Below are 16,026 nucleotides of genomic sequence, written 5' to 3'. Positions count from 1 at the left end.
AGGTGTTAATAATAACGCCTGTCTCAGAGAAGGATTTTGAAAAGCACTAAAGCTGATGGGGAAACACTAGAAAGACCCAGCAAGAACAGTACTGAGTCAAAGACCAATGAACCAAAGACCCTTACACTTAAAATATTGAGGATATCGGTATTGCTTGTGTTTCATAGCAGTGAGAATAAGAAAAGCATAGCTCTGTGAGAATATAGCTATGTTTGTTATCACTGGCTTCTTTGCTACTGCCATGGCAGAGAATATTAAGATTGAAACACCACAATAGAAGTTGGTAAATAAACACACATATTCTATGCCTCACTTCACAAAAGAAAAGCATGTTGTCTAGATATGGGACCTGCAACCTGAATTGAGAAAAGCAGAACCAGGCCCCATTATGAAGAACTGTTATGGGAGTAAAGAGAATTTATTCCATGGTATGTAGAATCTCTCTACAATCTCATAGAGCTAGGGAGTGCAGAGCCTGGAATCCACTTCTCATTCTGGCAGTGTGTAATTGCTAGGTTGCAAGTTAATTTGGTCTTATTTCTCTACTTTGTGAAGTTCTAGAAGCAAGGCTAGAATTACGTCAAATAGAAAGGAACATGAGTAATGAAGAATAACATCCCTCTAGATCAGGTGCATCATGCCCTTTAAAAAGCAGAAATGTAAAACATTCTAATGAAAGGACTTTAAAAAGCCATTCTCTACCTGTCGTCCCAGAGTAAAATTTAATATTTTGACAAAGGAGGGAGGAAAATAGTTATTTCAGAAATTTCCAGACATCTCTGGTTTCTTCCATCTTTGCTTGCATGAAGACAGACACATAAGATGCTTTATAAGATTTCTTTTCCCTGATTTGTTTTGACATATTATAGATTATTTTAGATGCAATAATTTGGAAACATAGAGTTCACAGTTTGATAGTGAATGCAGTGAGGAGTGATGGGTCACAGCATAGTGGTGAAAGCAGAATGTCCATGCCCATGGCAGAGTGTTTGGAATAAGAAGATCTTTAAGGTCCCTCCCGGCTCAAGCCATTCTGTGATTCTGTAATTCCTCATTTAAACGCTGAGCATGGATCTGCTTGTGTTGTAATGTTACAGTACTGGAGATGTGAGGAGAGAGGCAGTGGCAAAAATGACAGCTGGCAGTAATCAGATGGAAGGAATGCACCCTTGCAGCCATTTGTGGGTAACAGAGCAGCTCCTGCAGTTAGCAGGGCCTAAGGTTAATAGATTGTGCAGACTCTAATACAGACCCTTACAGAGGATCTTTTCAAGTTGTTGCTCATAAAGTTTTCTGTGTTTTACATGGATGCTCAAGAAACCCATTTCATTTTATTGCCTTAAGAATAACCAAAAATACAAGTAACTAGGTATTTAATTCAAATTTATTCAGACACTTCTGCTAGGTTTAAAAAGCTGAAGTGGGATAAAAATCCTGTTATCTTCCCATGTGATTGACCTGCACAGACATTCCAAAAACCATTTGTCAGGATTGTCTGAAGCAATGTTAAACAAATGCTGACCTGCATATACTAGTCTTCTGAAAAAATGTAAACTATACATATGTTGTTTTATAATGTAATGACTTCATCTTATGTATGCAGTAAGCACTCACCAGAAGATAAAGTGATGCCTTGTGAAAGCTGACCTACAACAGAGACTAGATGGAGTGAAAGAATAAAGTAGGTATTTATTAAGAGGCCTCAGATAGATCCACCTTGGGCATCACAACCCAAAATGGCCACACAATGGATGTCAGGTCATGGGAGTCTCACACTTTTATAAGTTTTGGTCCATTAGCATATTGGAGCTCATTTTCCAATTACAGCTTTATCCCATGAAGTCCCATCCTTCTTGTTTTCTCTCTTTGGTCCACCGTTGTTTATGCTCTTGGGCCTGAGATCTGGATTGCCTGTCCTTGGGTCCCCATCTAGAGAAGGAATTGTTTTGTCTACATCTTCTGTGGAGAGAGCTTAGTACCCCCTAATAAGAAGCCTAGACTTTCACACTAAAGCAGAATAGAATCTGAAAAATATAAAAGCTAAAACCTGAAGCATCAAAGCAGTTCGTGTTATTGTTCTTAATCAAGAAAGGCATAGAAGATCTTCTGTAGGCAGAAGGCAAGATCATGTCTTTAGCAGAGTACAGAGAAAAGAGAGGGAGAACACACTGAAGTTCAGTAACTGAGACAGAAATTGCAGGAACATTTTTTTTTCTGAGGCTAACATAGTAGGGACAGAAGCTATTTCCATGTGAAATTCCTGGTCTACATGTGTTTCAAAGCCAAAAATCAGGTAGCCTAAAATAAGGCCCAAAAGTCAAAATTGCTGTGTGACTTAGGTGAAATTTAACTTGGAAAATGTAAAACCTGTACCTTTTTACTTAGCAGTTTTTACAGGGCAGCTGGAATTATGGTCACTTTGGAGAAGTGCGAGATGAAATGTTAGGTCCATGGAAGGACTATGGTAAAAGATCTGTTCATCCAAAATTCCCTTGGATACTACCCATGAGATCTTTTTACCAATGTTTCTGTTGAGAAGCCAGAATTGCTGTGAGAACAGGGACTTGCCATTCAGAAAGTAGCTCAGACTGCATGGTCTGGTCTTGATTCATTTGCTTGTGCAAACCTCAGTACTGTGAGAGGAGGAAAATGATCCAATTTGGTTTTCAGATCCAAACCTAGATTTTCATGTCTGGCAATTAGAACCCACTTCCCTCCCCACACAACAGTAAAGTTAACACATTTTGTCTATAGATCTTTAAAAGTTAATAAACATTAAACCAACAATGACATATTTGTGCAGTGATTTTTCAGGTTGACAATGATACAAATTTTTTAAAAACCACATGTTTAGTTCTCTACTTTTCCCACTGATTTCAGCACACAGTGAACTCCACTTTGTCATGCCTGATGTGATTTCCTCTCCCCTTTCAGGCTAATCTTCCTACCTTTACCAGTATCATTGCACAGAGATTTGCATAAGCATTGCTGAATGTAAACATATGTATGAACAGAGTTCTTTTAGTTATTTATTTTCTTTTAGAACTTGACTTGTTTTGTTTCAAACACAGACATTAATAACCACACATATGTGTACAAACACCTAGGTGTAAGTATACCATTTTATATTTTATATATGCAGCATTAGATAAAATAATCCTGGCTCTTTTTCCAAAGCTTTGCTTGATTATTTTCTTTGTTTTGTTTGTTTTGTTTTTTAAATTATCGGGGAATAGTGTTTTAAGTGATACATACTTTTAAGAGACATTCTGAGAAGTGTATCTTATTTCAAATGTGCTGGATTTGAAAAAGCAACAAAGAAAAGAAAAAGGGATCATCTGATCCACTGCTTCATTATTATTCTGTTTTCCTGATCACCTCTGCCCTGGTATGTGGAAATTGGCAGATTTATTTAAATCCCAGTAACTCCCACGGCATATGGTTCATAAAGTAGCATTTACAGTGTGCATTGTAACACTTCACTGCTGCTAGAAAGACTTGAAAGTAATATGGTTTGATGCTGTTCCAAGAGGAAAAATAGAATAGAGCCATCTCTAATATTAAATCAACTGCTGTAAGAGCAGATTTTGGAGAGAAGTGGTATTTTCTAAATGAAAACTGACACAAAAATACTCCCTCAAAAAGCCAATCAAAAAACTAACACATCCAATCTTTAAAAAATCCCCTAGCCCAAAAAAACCATCCTCAGAAAGTAGTTCTTCAACACTGCCTTTTTTCCCACAGCCTTGTGGAGCCCCCAACCCTGTCTGCAGAAAATGAAAGAGAGAGGGGTGGGATTAATGTGTAATTAAAGGGAATTTGGAAGGCTGAGATGTTGCGGAATGTTAGATCAGTAGCTGGAACAGCATGTGGTGTTCTTTAGGCAGGCTTCATTGAATCCATACAAAAAGAGAAAGAAGGGCTGCTTGCCTGTCTGCTCATTTATCAAACAGCTAGGCTGAACTTTCACAGCTCCACAAAAGTGTTTTACTGTTTGCTGAATTTTTGCTCCAGAAATTAAAGCTGAACAACCTAGCGACTTTGAGTCTTTGCTGCATTTTTGACATCAGCCACCTTGTGCAAAGCTCTTGGAAACCAACACAGGTCAATTTTTCAGTGATAAAAGGGAAGATGGTTGTACCTTTGCTAAAATCCCCCCAAAAGTACTGAAGAAATGGTCAAATATGTGACATTGTAATGTCTTTATTTATATAGTGCCTTTTGATCTAAATACATGTTCCAAAGCTTTCAGTCATCAATCAGGATTAAATATTTATCATGGTGGCAAAATGGCTAATGGAGAAAAAAATTCTATATTATTTAATCAATTTTAATTGACTTTGTTCCTAGTTGAACAGTTATATTCCATCTTGCAGGCTTGCTTTCGCTTAATATTGGTTGGTGTTACCCTCCAAAGAGGAAGCATTTAGCGATTTATGTAACAAAAACACAATTAAAATGTGTTTTAAAAGGAAGAAACTCCTTTGCAAGTAAATCTTCAAGACTTACTGCAGTTTTTGTTGCATGACTGTTCTGGCAGAAAATTTTTACTCCTATGACAGACGCCAGTGAAAATCTGGTTCAATCCTGGGGGGTGCTGAGCATCTCCTTTCCAGCAACAACAGCAAAGCTTTTTCATCAGGATTAGCCTTCATTGATAGAGGCTCTGGTGACTTAAGGCACAATTTACATTAATTAATTTATTTCCTTAAATGTAACTGCCCTGAAGAAGTTTTGGGTTGCAGTAGCAACATCCTTTTAATGTCTGCTGACACACTAGAGTTTGGATTCTTGATGACATCCTGCTGTTTCTGAGATCCACTTGTTTTCCACAGAGGATAAATTGATGATGAGGTATCTTTACAAATGCCATGATGAGTTTTCCTTGGTAGAAGTGATGCCCCTGTCAAACACCAGAACCCATTTGGAGAATCATATTTTAGAACAAGAAGTGTTTAGTGGCTGGTTTGTGAAGGTCTGTAGAGAACTTTGTTGATCCTGCAAAGTGACATAAGTAGCAGGCCAGTTCTAAGTATGGTGCTCCTGCTCAGGCAGAACTGATCTTAGATTTTAAAGGAAATATGTTCTATTCCAGTAACTTCTGAAAGTATTTAAATTAATTGTAGTTAATGAAATTATAGTGAAGTTTAAAATATTTTCCCCCCTTTCATAAATGGAATAAATCAAGAGCTTTATTTCTGATTTCTCCTACCACATATTTTGTAGACATCACAGTACAGTTTTTCTGCTTTTTTGTCTTAAAATTTCATATTAATTTAAGCATCGGTAAGTGTGTGTTTCCATTTGTCTTAATATCACTTCTGTCTAATTGCAGATAATAAGACAACAGTTTCCACAACTTACAACAAGAAGACTTGGAACCAGAGGCCAATCAAAGTAAGCAGTGTGTGGTATTATTATCATCTCTCACAGGGGCCCATCTGGCTCTGGCTTTACTGAATGGGGAAGGAGAACAGGCAATAATTGTGCAGTTGGGGACTTAAAAGCAACTTTGGAGCTTCTATTGTAGTTACATTATCTTATAGATTCAGCAGTGATCCTGCAAAGGTGTCTAAGAGAAGCCTTTTACTGATTTGATTAGGAATATTTTTCATACTGTTCTTCATCTCAACTCACGCAACGTGAAGGACATTCACACTCAGGAGTAATGGAGCTACTGCTGGAAGCTGAGAAGTTAGCATCATGTTTCAGGCTGAAGAACAAGTGTCAGAATGCTCTTTAAAATTTAGGAAGAACATGCATTGATGTAAACTGAAACTGCCCACAAACCTGTATTTAACCACCATTTTCCCCAAGTAGTGAAATCCAACATGCCTTTAGGTGATCAAACAATTAACTTATTGCCTTGGCCAAAAGATGGTATTTTCTGAAAACAGTTCATCCTGATTCCAGATTAAGAAACTGATTCAGAATTTAGAATGTGCTTTCTGGGATATTTGACTTTTTCCAGTTGTTGATAAGTTTTGATTCTACCAATTCATCTAGAGGATACAACAATGTTTTTACACTTTTTTCTGCTTGTGGACTCCAAGAAATTTTTCCAGGGGAGCTTTGAATCTTATTGTGGCAAGCATAAGGCCCCTCACATAATAAAATCTGCTTTTTTTGACTAGCTTTCACAGAATCCTACAGAGTAGCAAAAGTTTAGTATCTACAGATCACAAGTGAAAAACAATGGCAGAGGAAATGAAAATGTGAGATGGTGTGTTTGAAAAATTTTGTATTTTCAAAAAGCCTCTATTTTCAAAATAAAGCCATATTTTCAAATATGGCTAAATGCTGAGAATTAAATATGCTATTAGGATGGAGTTTGCATACTAAAGCTAGAATGACCTGCTCTTTAAAGAAAAAAGAAACTAAGATTCTATAAGAAATGCCATTAAAGACAGATTTACTGCGCTCCTCTAATAAGTGGTCCATGTAAAGCAGTATTTCTTTGATGGGACAAAATGTTCTTCCCCCCAGCTTGATATTTCCTTAGATTTTATAACTAAGATTTCTTTTTCTAGAGCAGACATATTTAAGCAGCTAATTGAAATTTGATTTTGGGAATGGCCGCAAATGGAAATTCCGAGTTGCCATAACACCACTCATCAAAGCCACCAGAAATCTCTCAGATGGAAATTCTGAGCTAGCCCAACAGCATACTAGGAAAGCATGATAGGACCAAAAGAGAGTCAGGATTTTGTACTGAATATAAGTTTTGTGGAGGCTCATAAAGACAGAGTGAAAGTGTGTAAAGATGCTTTGTGGACACATTCATATGAGTACCTCCTATTGGCCATCAAATCATCCTGGCATCATCTACAACTTTTGATACTTGTCCTTCTGTTTAATGAAAGGAGTAAGCACTGCTCTATTTCCAAACCAGAGCTTCTCCCACTCCAGGAGTCTCTCAGAGGGCAAGACACTCTTCATCTGCTGACTAGGGGAGTCTTGCACCTCCAAAAGCTGTCTCTTTACTCTCACTGAGACTTAATATTTCTTGCACAATTTTCGTGTAACCTGCCTGACTGTCAGAGCAGCTTTCAGGTCACATACTCCTTTCACACCACTTGTGCAATGGTTCTGCTCCCTATCTAGCAAATGAGGGGTTTCTGTCATACAGACAAAGTACCTGCACGCTATATTTTAAGATAAATACTCTCCTTGGTAGACCCAGCACAGCTGTAACTGAGCTCTGATTTTGTTTTCAGAAACATCTGACTGCATTCCAGTTAAGTGTTACGTAAAGAAATTACTCTAAGCATTAACACTTCAGTCCCTTTATCACCAATTGTGCTGACCAATTGCTGCCAGTATTATTTTTGTTCCACTTCCCTGCTACTGCCAAAGGGAATTCAGTCACAGAAGTGGTTAAGATGTCTGACTTCACACTGTTCTGCCTTCAGTCTTTTTATAGCACAGCTGCCTTGTAACGTTACTAAGTTCAGAGCTGCAGTGGTGCTGTACTCATGCTCAGCAGTTGGAGCTTTCTGGTTTGCAGCTGGTTTATTGATGCAGCTGTTCTCTGTCACACTGAGCTTAGAAACAGTTCCTCCACAGGTGAGCCGTGAGAAGGCGGCTGAACATAAAAGCCAATTTCTTTCTGTACTGTACTCTGAAACTCTTCAATTTGATACAGTGTGAGTGGAAGCTACACGTGTGTAGGGAATTTTGCTTCTTTCTTTAAAAGGAATGCTGTATGTAAGAGACTGATGAGGGTAAAAAGTATTTCACTTTAACACAGAAACAGTTTTGTTGTCTGCATATTATTTTTCTACATATCAGACTTTCAAGCCCTGTTTATTGAACTAAGTTGAGGGTTTTTTTTTTTTTTCTGATGGGAACACAAAAAATAACTGGAAAATAATCTGTGTAAACTACTCCAGTGAATTTTTGCACTTTGGGATAGTAAAATTAATGAAAGAAGAAGCTATGTAGAAAAATTCTGGAGTTAACTTTGCAACTACTGTCTATATGACTTTGAAGCTACGTGCAAACCTCCTCTATGCAGTTTACTACCAAGTGAAATATACCAGGAATTAAACACAGCACAGTGGAATTCTACTATATTTTCCAGGCTTGGTTTTTTTTTTTTTCCTTTACTCATTTAAGACAAAACTTGATAGAAGACTGACCCCTGTTTAAAGTTTTAATTATACAAGCCTTTCAGTCCCACTTGCTCTGACTTTTTCTCTCTTCCTGCCCTTCCCTGAGCAATTTGTGCTGCTGGCTTCCCACAGCATTTCCTTTTGGGTTCCCCTACCCCAGGTGTAGCACACAGGTCATGTGTGAGTTTTGTGGCCCTTATGTGCAGTGCTCACCTGGCAGCTTCCAGGGACCAAAGTGGGCACTTAAACCAAGAACTGGAGGTGTTACCCTTCAAGATTAAAAAAAAAAAAAAAAAGCCAAACTCCTACAGCTGGTGTTGTAATCCCTTGCCATTAGTTACCTGTAACAGGAATGTGTCAGTAGGTATGGCCAGGAACCACGTGCTAGAAATTTCCTACATCACCCCAGGCCTCCTCTCAGCCCACGTCTGCTGATAGAAGAGTTTGGGCTTCCAGCTCTTTGCCACTATTTTGTACTGGGGATTATGACATCTGTGGGAAAATGACTGTGAGTGGAAAAGTCACCAGTTAGTTTCGACCACCATCACTTACATGCTACTCTTTAATTAATTTCATTGATAACCTTTGTAGAACTGCCTCAAGTGGATTTGTGTCTGTTTGAATGAACAGATTTGGTGACAGCACTCTGAAATAGTAACTGACTGAAGAGTCAAAGAAGCATCCAGAGATGGAAACTTCTTGTGCCATCATAGTGGGATCCAGAAGACAGAGTCTCATGATGATCTGATAGGTGTAAGGAGAGAAGTGGAGGATCACTGAAAAATCTGTGTAGGATTTGGCTGAAGCAAAAGTATACTGGCAATGTAATCTTGTGGTGCATTTTGTAATCACTACTAATTTAGCTGATGGTTTGGGTGCCTGCAGCTGAGAAACTAAAATAAAAGTTAGGAAATTACAGAAGGACTAAGATAAAATCTCTGCTGCTTTGATGCAAGAGTTTTGCTTGATAACCAGTGCTTCCACCAGCACCTATAATAAAGCTGAGTGGTAGCACAAACTTGTGCCACAGGGCTACTGATAGGTTTCCATAGCACAGCCACGCTGTAATTCCCAGAGTGGCGTCACAGACAGAGTTAGTGCTGTGTCTATCCTATACCTCACTGATCAAAGCCCAGTGCTGATGCTAGGGTGTGAAGCAAATAATTGGAACTGTACATTTCCTGCCATTCATTGCTTTCCAGCACAAGCCTTTCCCCCACTCTTTTTTTTTTTTGGAAATTGAAGCATTTTTAATTTTTGAAACATTTCTGATCAACTCGTTTGCAATAAAGACTTGTGCTTTTCAGGGAGCAAACTGGACCTCAACAGCCTGAGAATCAGGGAGCTGAAATAACAACAGAAGGGCCAGTTCAGAGGGTCTGTACCTCTGCTTATTGCTGAATTAAAGGAGCAGCTGCACAGTAGAGCTCTGCCAACAAGTAGATTTAGGATGCTTTTTTTTTACTAAGAAGTAATAAAAAATGGAAGTGCATAATTTTCCTGTCCTACAACAGTCACATTACTTTTGCCATAAGGAATGAAAATTGGAAGCTCAATATATTACCACAGTGTTCTGCTGCTAAATCAATGCTTGTTGATAATGTATAAAGTATTGTTCAGTCTTTTTTTGCTGTAGAAATAATTTGCATTATCAGTTTCCCTTGACTCCATATATTTTTCTTTAATTTCCAAACAACCTACTTTATAAAATACACATCTCTATGTATCAGGTACCATTATTATGGGATTGCAGTGAAAGAAAACTCCCAGTATTATGATGTGATGTATTCTAAAAAAGGAGCAGCCTGGGTCAACGAAACAGGAAAAAAAGAAGTAACCAAACAGACAGTGGCGTATTCACCACGATCCAAACTGGGAACATTGCTGCCAGAGTTTCCAAATGTCAAAGATCTAAATCTGCCAGCCAGTCTGCCAGAGGAGAAGGTAACACTTTGGAGATCTTTTCTCAGCTTGTCTTGGTTTCTTTTTCCCCCCTGCTCTGGATGAAAGCTTTGTCTAATATATAAAGCCTTTAAACAGAAGTTAGTTTAATAATGCCTTGTCTTGATTTATGGGGGGCTGAATTACTTCATCTAGTAGGAAGAAATATCTTCCCTTAAATAGGGGAGCTGACACTATCAGCTGTACAATATTTCTAACACCCGTGAACGTTTTTTTGAAAGTTACATTACATACAAGCAGGGCAACTTTTACAATTATGTGATGTTTGAGGGCAACTTTTAAAATATGTTCCAGCCCTCTAATCTGTGAACACACTTGATGGCAAACTGATAAACATTCTAATGCTTTCTTGAGTAGAGAGGGACTTAGTGAATTTCTTCTTTTAGAGTAGAAATTCAGAGAATCCTATCTGCCCATATGACAAAAATGCTCTGGCTCCTGTTGGCTGAGCTTGCTAGGTTTCTGGTTCTATTCACATGTGTAGTATCAATGTGAAGTGGACAAAAGAGTAGGGTTTTTTAGTACTTTATGTCCTAATTAGGGCCACATTCTTGTCTTTGATCTCACTGAGGCTTTTTGCTCCTCTTATATTTGAAGAATCCTATTGACAGAAAAATCCATGAATTCAAAGGGAGAATTTACTTTTGAGAAGAAAACTCATCTTGCAGCTAATCTAAATACAATTTAACTGACTTCATTATTTTTGCAGTTGTGCATTGATAAGGAAAAAACTTGCTTTTTCTGTGCTCTATGTTCTGGTATTTTAAAAGAGAATTTCTTAAATCAGAATGATATTTTGTGTGTCTCCTTCATTCTTTTTCAGGTTTCTACCTTTATTATGATGTATAGGACTCACTGTCAGCGGATACTAGACACTGTAATAAGAGCAAACTTTGATGAGGTATGGTTAGAAACTGCAGTTGCAGTTTAATGATCCATAAGGTATCAATGGATTTGACACCTCATTTTGTATATTATATTACAGACTTAGGGGTTTGTGGTGCTCAGTGCTTTTCAGGAGCAAGGGACAATAGCTGTACTTGAATATCTAATATGTGACGGATAGCACTAAATCTCACTTATAATGCTGGGTGAGTTGAAGGAACAAAAGCAATGAGAATGTTTTTGCCCTCTGTTCTCCAGTAGGATTAAGGTAGCAATATCCCTTTACAAGATGTTGGACAATCCAGTTCTTACAACTTGAGAAGTGTGTCCACCACAATTTTTCAATGCTTTTTGTTGGGACTGAGCTGTCTGAAGGAATTCCTCTGTGTGCTCAGCAGAGCCAGGGCAGGTGTCACAGCAACAACAGTGGGCTCTGCTGGTCTGTTAACAGCAATGCAGAGTGGTGGGGGGAATTACAGCCTCCCAGATATCCCAGAGAGCCGCAGCTGAAGTCTCCAGTTGCTCAGTTGTACTGCAGTGCAGCTAGGAACACACACACACACTGCTCAGTAGTGAATACCATCTCTTAGAGATGGATAAGGCTTGTACCTGTTCATATCTTACTGAATCTGAGGGGTTGCTGGCAGTGCACACAGACAGAGCTGAAAAATAAAATGTTACTGGAATGCAAGCAGGTTTATATTACATGGGAAGATGGCTTCTTATCTAGAATAACAAATCTGGCTGTAGAGATACTGAGGACCTGATTCAAATATGATATTCAGATCCTGGGGAAAAATCAAAGGAAATGGGTCTTTTGACTCTCTCTTTTGAACAATGGGAGAAAATTCCTTGCTTTTCTTCTTTAATTCTCACATTCTTCTGGTTTAAATCTAGTTTTGCACCACTGTACTGAGTCTAGAATTTTTCATGTGAGAAAAATGCTTGACTCATTCAGGACATTTAGATGGGCAAGTGTCAGAATAGTTTCTTAAGAGCAAGACACTGTATTTTATTAGTTTTATCAGGATCTGTGGTAGGGACAGGGCTGAGCATCAACGATATATAAATGGCAAATATTCTTTGCTACACATGGTGTGGTTGCTTACTTCACTTCAGAGTGTGCAGCAAGTTATCATTTGTGAATGCTGGTGTTCTGACTCCTGTGGAACTGATCATATCATTCTCTGAATAACACCTTCATATGTTACATTCAAATTTTCGGAGGTATATTTTGCTGTGTCTGAAATCTCTCCCCTATTTCTGTTTTTTGTCTTTTGCCACTTTTTCTCCACTTTCCCTCATAGTGGAGGAAAGATAAAATCCAAAAGTGCAGTGTTTCTTTCCAAAGAAATGACAGAAAATGTTATATTGACCTTTGTAAGCCATTTGCTATCCTCCTCTCCCTCCCTCCACCAAGGCCTAGGTTGCATCCCTTTGTACACAGGGACAGAATGCAGAGAGAGAAAAAGGCTTGACATGTGGAAGCCAAAGAGCTAAACTCATCAGCAACTGATGGAAGCTAAAAATCCAATGATTCCCATGGGTGTCTCTACTGCAGTGACACAAAGGCTCCCTGTCACCAGTTTCGAGTGTCTCCTCATCCTTTGGTTGATTTTCCCAGTTTGTGCTGTGTTACAGTATGAGTCTGTGTAGTTAAGGAACGTGCCCTGCCTGTGTTGCACCCCATTAGCCCACCTCTAAAACAAAAGCTGTGTAAGCACGATCATTTAAAGAGAATCGTATTTGTGAGCTTTGATTATTTTAACTTTAACATTCCTGCTTCTTCTCATGATTGCAGGTTCAAAGTTTTCTTCTGCACTTTTGGCAAGGGATGCCTCCCCATATGCTGCCCGTACTGGGTTCTTCAACTGTAGTGAATATAGTGGGAGTTTGTGACTCAATTCTGTACAAGGCAATTTCTGGAGTTTTGATGCCAACGGTACTACAAGCCTTACCTGACAGGTAACTGACCCCAAAAGACAGCTCAGCTGTCTTTGTTATATTTCTTTTCCTCAAGAATGACACCAGTTCTCAGAGAGCTTCTTGCTGCCACCCGTTTTCTGACTTTAAATCACAGTGTCATTTGAAAGGCGTTGAAGAGCTCACACATTCCTGAAGAGATGTTCAGATTTTAGCAAGACTTGTATTATTAAAGACTTGGAGGGTTGGGGTTTTTATGTGGTGAAGGATACCACCTTCTTCTTGCTTTCTTAACGTTCAGCTAAATCCAACCTAAATTCACTTTTCCAATTCATGTGGTAGATTTCAGCTGGTCTCTTCCTGCCTAGTGTTCATGTGAGTCCAGGAATTCTTGTTCATAGAGATAAAGCAGGACAGAGATTAACAATCCACAGCAGAAAGTGTAATCACTGAATGCAGTCAACATGTTTTCTCCTCTGGTTTTACTTGTATGCTCCTCAGGAAGCCATCTTTGTCTAAATATTCTTGTAGACCTTTAATATTATTTGCATGATTTGTTCTTGACATGGAGTAATTTGTTAAGAGTATCGCTCTAGGACTTTTTTATTGATACTGTATGTTTAGTCCTTAAGATTTTAAAGTGTCTCTGATCAAGGAAAATGTTTTCATGTTGTTCTGCTCTCCTATGTGCATTTCATGACTGCTAAAGTGAAAATATTTTACACAAGACATCTGCTATAAGCATAGGCTGTTCTTGATAGGACATGTACATTTTTACAGGATTTGCCCCTCACCCCCCCAAATCTATTTCATTGGAAGGATTAAACAGAACAGCAGTCCTTTTCTCAAGCTGCTTAGTTCTTTCATAGCAAATAAGGAGAGACTTGAGTGTGAATATAGACTTTTGTAATGCATATAAAGGGCCAGATTGTGGCTATTAAGCCATAGCCTGCACTGGAGGGGGTGAAGAAGGGTCTCATTGCAATGGAAGCTCCTGAAGGAAATCTTGCTGACTCAGCCAGAATCCTCTGAGATACTTCCTGGGAACAAATTCTGGCTATCCAGAAAAGGCACTTTTTAGTGAGCCCAGCAGTTGTCATCCATCCCCTGTCCTCTTTGGGTGTTTCTGTGGAGCAGAGCAGGCTGATGACCGTGTTTATTTTACCACCTTGTTGTCTGTGCAGTGTGCTAGGAGTACAATTAGAAAAAGCTTCTTGGTTTAAAGGGGGAAGTTCCTTGTATCCTTTCTCTCTCATTTGTGCATTTCTAGCATTGCCACAGGCAGTGCAGCTTTGTCTGTCCGAACCAACTCTTAGGGTCCTCTGCACAACACTCCGCAACTGTTCCTGGGAACTGTCATTTTTTACTGAGGATTCCAACAAGAAGGGCAGAATGAGCTGCCTACCAAGTTTAACAGGAAATGATGGAACCATCGGGAAATGGTAGCAAGAAAGAAGAGAGAAATGTCACTTGCCTGGGAAAGTTCCAGTTCTGTGCAGGGCTAAGCAGGCAGGTTCTGCTCCACCTCCAGTTCCCCCACCTGTGTGGGCTTGGCCTGAAAATTCCTCCCCACCACCATCATCACTCACTAAGTGGCTCTGGCCTGCAGCAGAGTTGGTTGTTGCTCCACTTGAATATCCCCTAGTATAAATGCACAACCAAGCTGAAATCCAAGCTTTTATTGTCTTCTTTAAACAGTTGTGAATTCATATTTGTAGAGAGTAGGAATGATTTTATTTAAAGTAAAAATACTGTTTGTATCAAGGCAATGCCAAAAGAGATGGAAGGTTTTGAACATGGTGATAAATTTTGCTTTTCTTGCAAAAGTTGTCAGAAGTTTCAGAAGTTTTTCTTCATGCCTACAAACCAAAATATGTTAGCAACTCTGTATAATAATGAGTTGTAAATAAATGACTCACGGTCTTCACATGTTCACAGCTTTTATAGTGCAATGCACAGAATAAACGTGGTGTGATGTTGTAATTTCTTTTTTCAGTTTGACACAGGTGATCCGAAAGTTTGCAAAGCAGCTGGATGAGTGGCTGAAAGTAGCTCTTCATGATTTACCAGAAAACCTACGAAATATCAAATTTGAGTGTATGTATTGCCAAATCTCTCTACTATTAAACAGGGAAGGACAAGGTTTATTGATCACAAATTAATTGGAAGTGAGACTACTGTTCTTTGAGGAATTAAAAGCCGTCATCATTATAAATCTTTCATCCACTTAGACTCTCCACTTGTTCATGGGAACGAATTTCATTTAGTGAAATCGGGCACAGTCAAAATGAGAATTTATTTTCCTTTTTTGTGGATTCTGTTAAGAAATTAATTTTGTTGATAGTAAGCAAACATTAAGGATGATATTAGGCAAGGAAAATTATTAAACAAACCTTTAGGCTAGCAGAATTTGAATACAGCTTGAGGCCCTTGCTCAAAAAAGTGCCAGAGTTAGAAATGAAGGAGATCAAATTACCCTGTCACCACAGGAAAGGGCACTAGTCCTTTTCAAACGTGCTTTGTAGATGCCTGCAGTGCACATCACCTATTGATAAAGCCTGCTTTATTTCACAGCCCTCAATTCTTTGCCTTTCATGAGCACTAAATTCCACACCACAAAGTTAAAGGGGAAAAAAAAAACTAATTTAGGAGAAGGATTAACTATTTTGATCAGCGTGGAAAATTAGGTGTATATGTTACTGAGAACAGTCAGGATGCAAGTTGGAACAACTAATTTCAGGGTGGTTTGAACTGTTTACTAATTTGTGTTAAAAATTAAACAAAGTCTGAACTGAAAATATGCTTTATCACATCTTTTTTTTCCGTTCAAAAATATTGAGAACCTTCAACAGCAAAATCTTTACCAGTCTTACCGGCAGACAGAAGAGATGGACAATGCACTCTCTAGTCATTCTCAGTCTGTATTTTTTAACTGCCTTTATGTACAGTATGGAGGGAAAGCTCACTCTGTGACAACATCTAACATCTCTTTGGATAGATCTGCAAATATGGTCCTTTTTATATAAGGAAAATATTGTGTGCACCCTGCCTTTTACATGAGCCTTTGTTGCCTCTGCAGCTGTTTCCTCCTCATCAGAATTTGTGACAGGGTACACAGCCACTGGAGGTACTGACATGAGGA

The 16,026-nt window shown here is 38.7% G+C and overlaps 1 protein-coding gene across 2 annotated transcripts in view; it reads left to right on the top strand.

Annotated features, from left to right (window-relative positions):
- Nucleotides 1–16,026, top strand: part of RFX4 (regulatory factor X4) — an 87,040-nt gene that overhangs the window by 38,424 nt on the left and 32,590 nt on the right. For both annotated transcript variants that reach the window (XM_039725608.1, XM_039725606.1), the window contains exons 5-9: nucleotides 5,336–5,397; nucleotides 9,845–10,058; nucleotides 10,900–10,977; nucleotides 12,763–12,926; nucleotides 14,881–14,981. In XM_039725608.1, the coding sequence (XP_039581542.1) occupies nucleotides 5,336–5,397; nucleotides 9,845–10,058; nucleotides 10,900–10,977; nucleotides 12,763–12,926; nucleotides 14,881–14,981 (619 nt within the window). The remainder of the gene's footprint in view (nucleotides 1–5,335; nucleotides 5,398–9,844; nucleotides 10,059–10,899; nucleotides 10,978–12,762; nucleotides 12,927–14,880; nucleotides 14,982–16,026) is intronic.

This window comes from Passer montanus, unplaced genomic scaffold, assembly GCF_014805655.1.
Source record: "Passer montanus isolate IOZ18808 unplaced genomic scaffold, ASM1480565v1 scaffold55, whole genome shotgun sequence".
NCBI classification, from domain to species: domain Eukaryota; kingdom Metazoa; phylum Chordata; class Aves; order Passeriformes; family Passeridae; genus Passer; species Passer montanus.
This window is presented reverse-complemented; position numbering and strand designations above follow the sequence as displayed.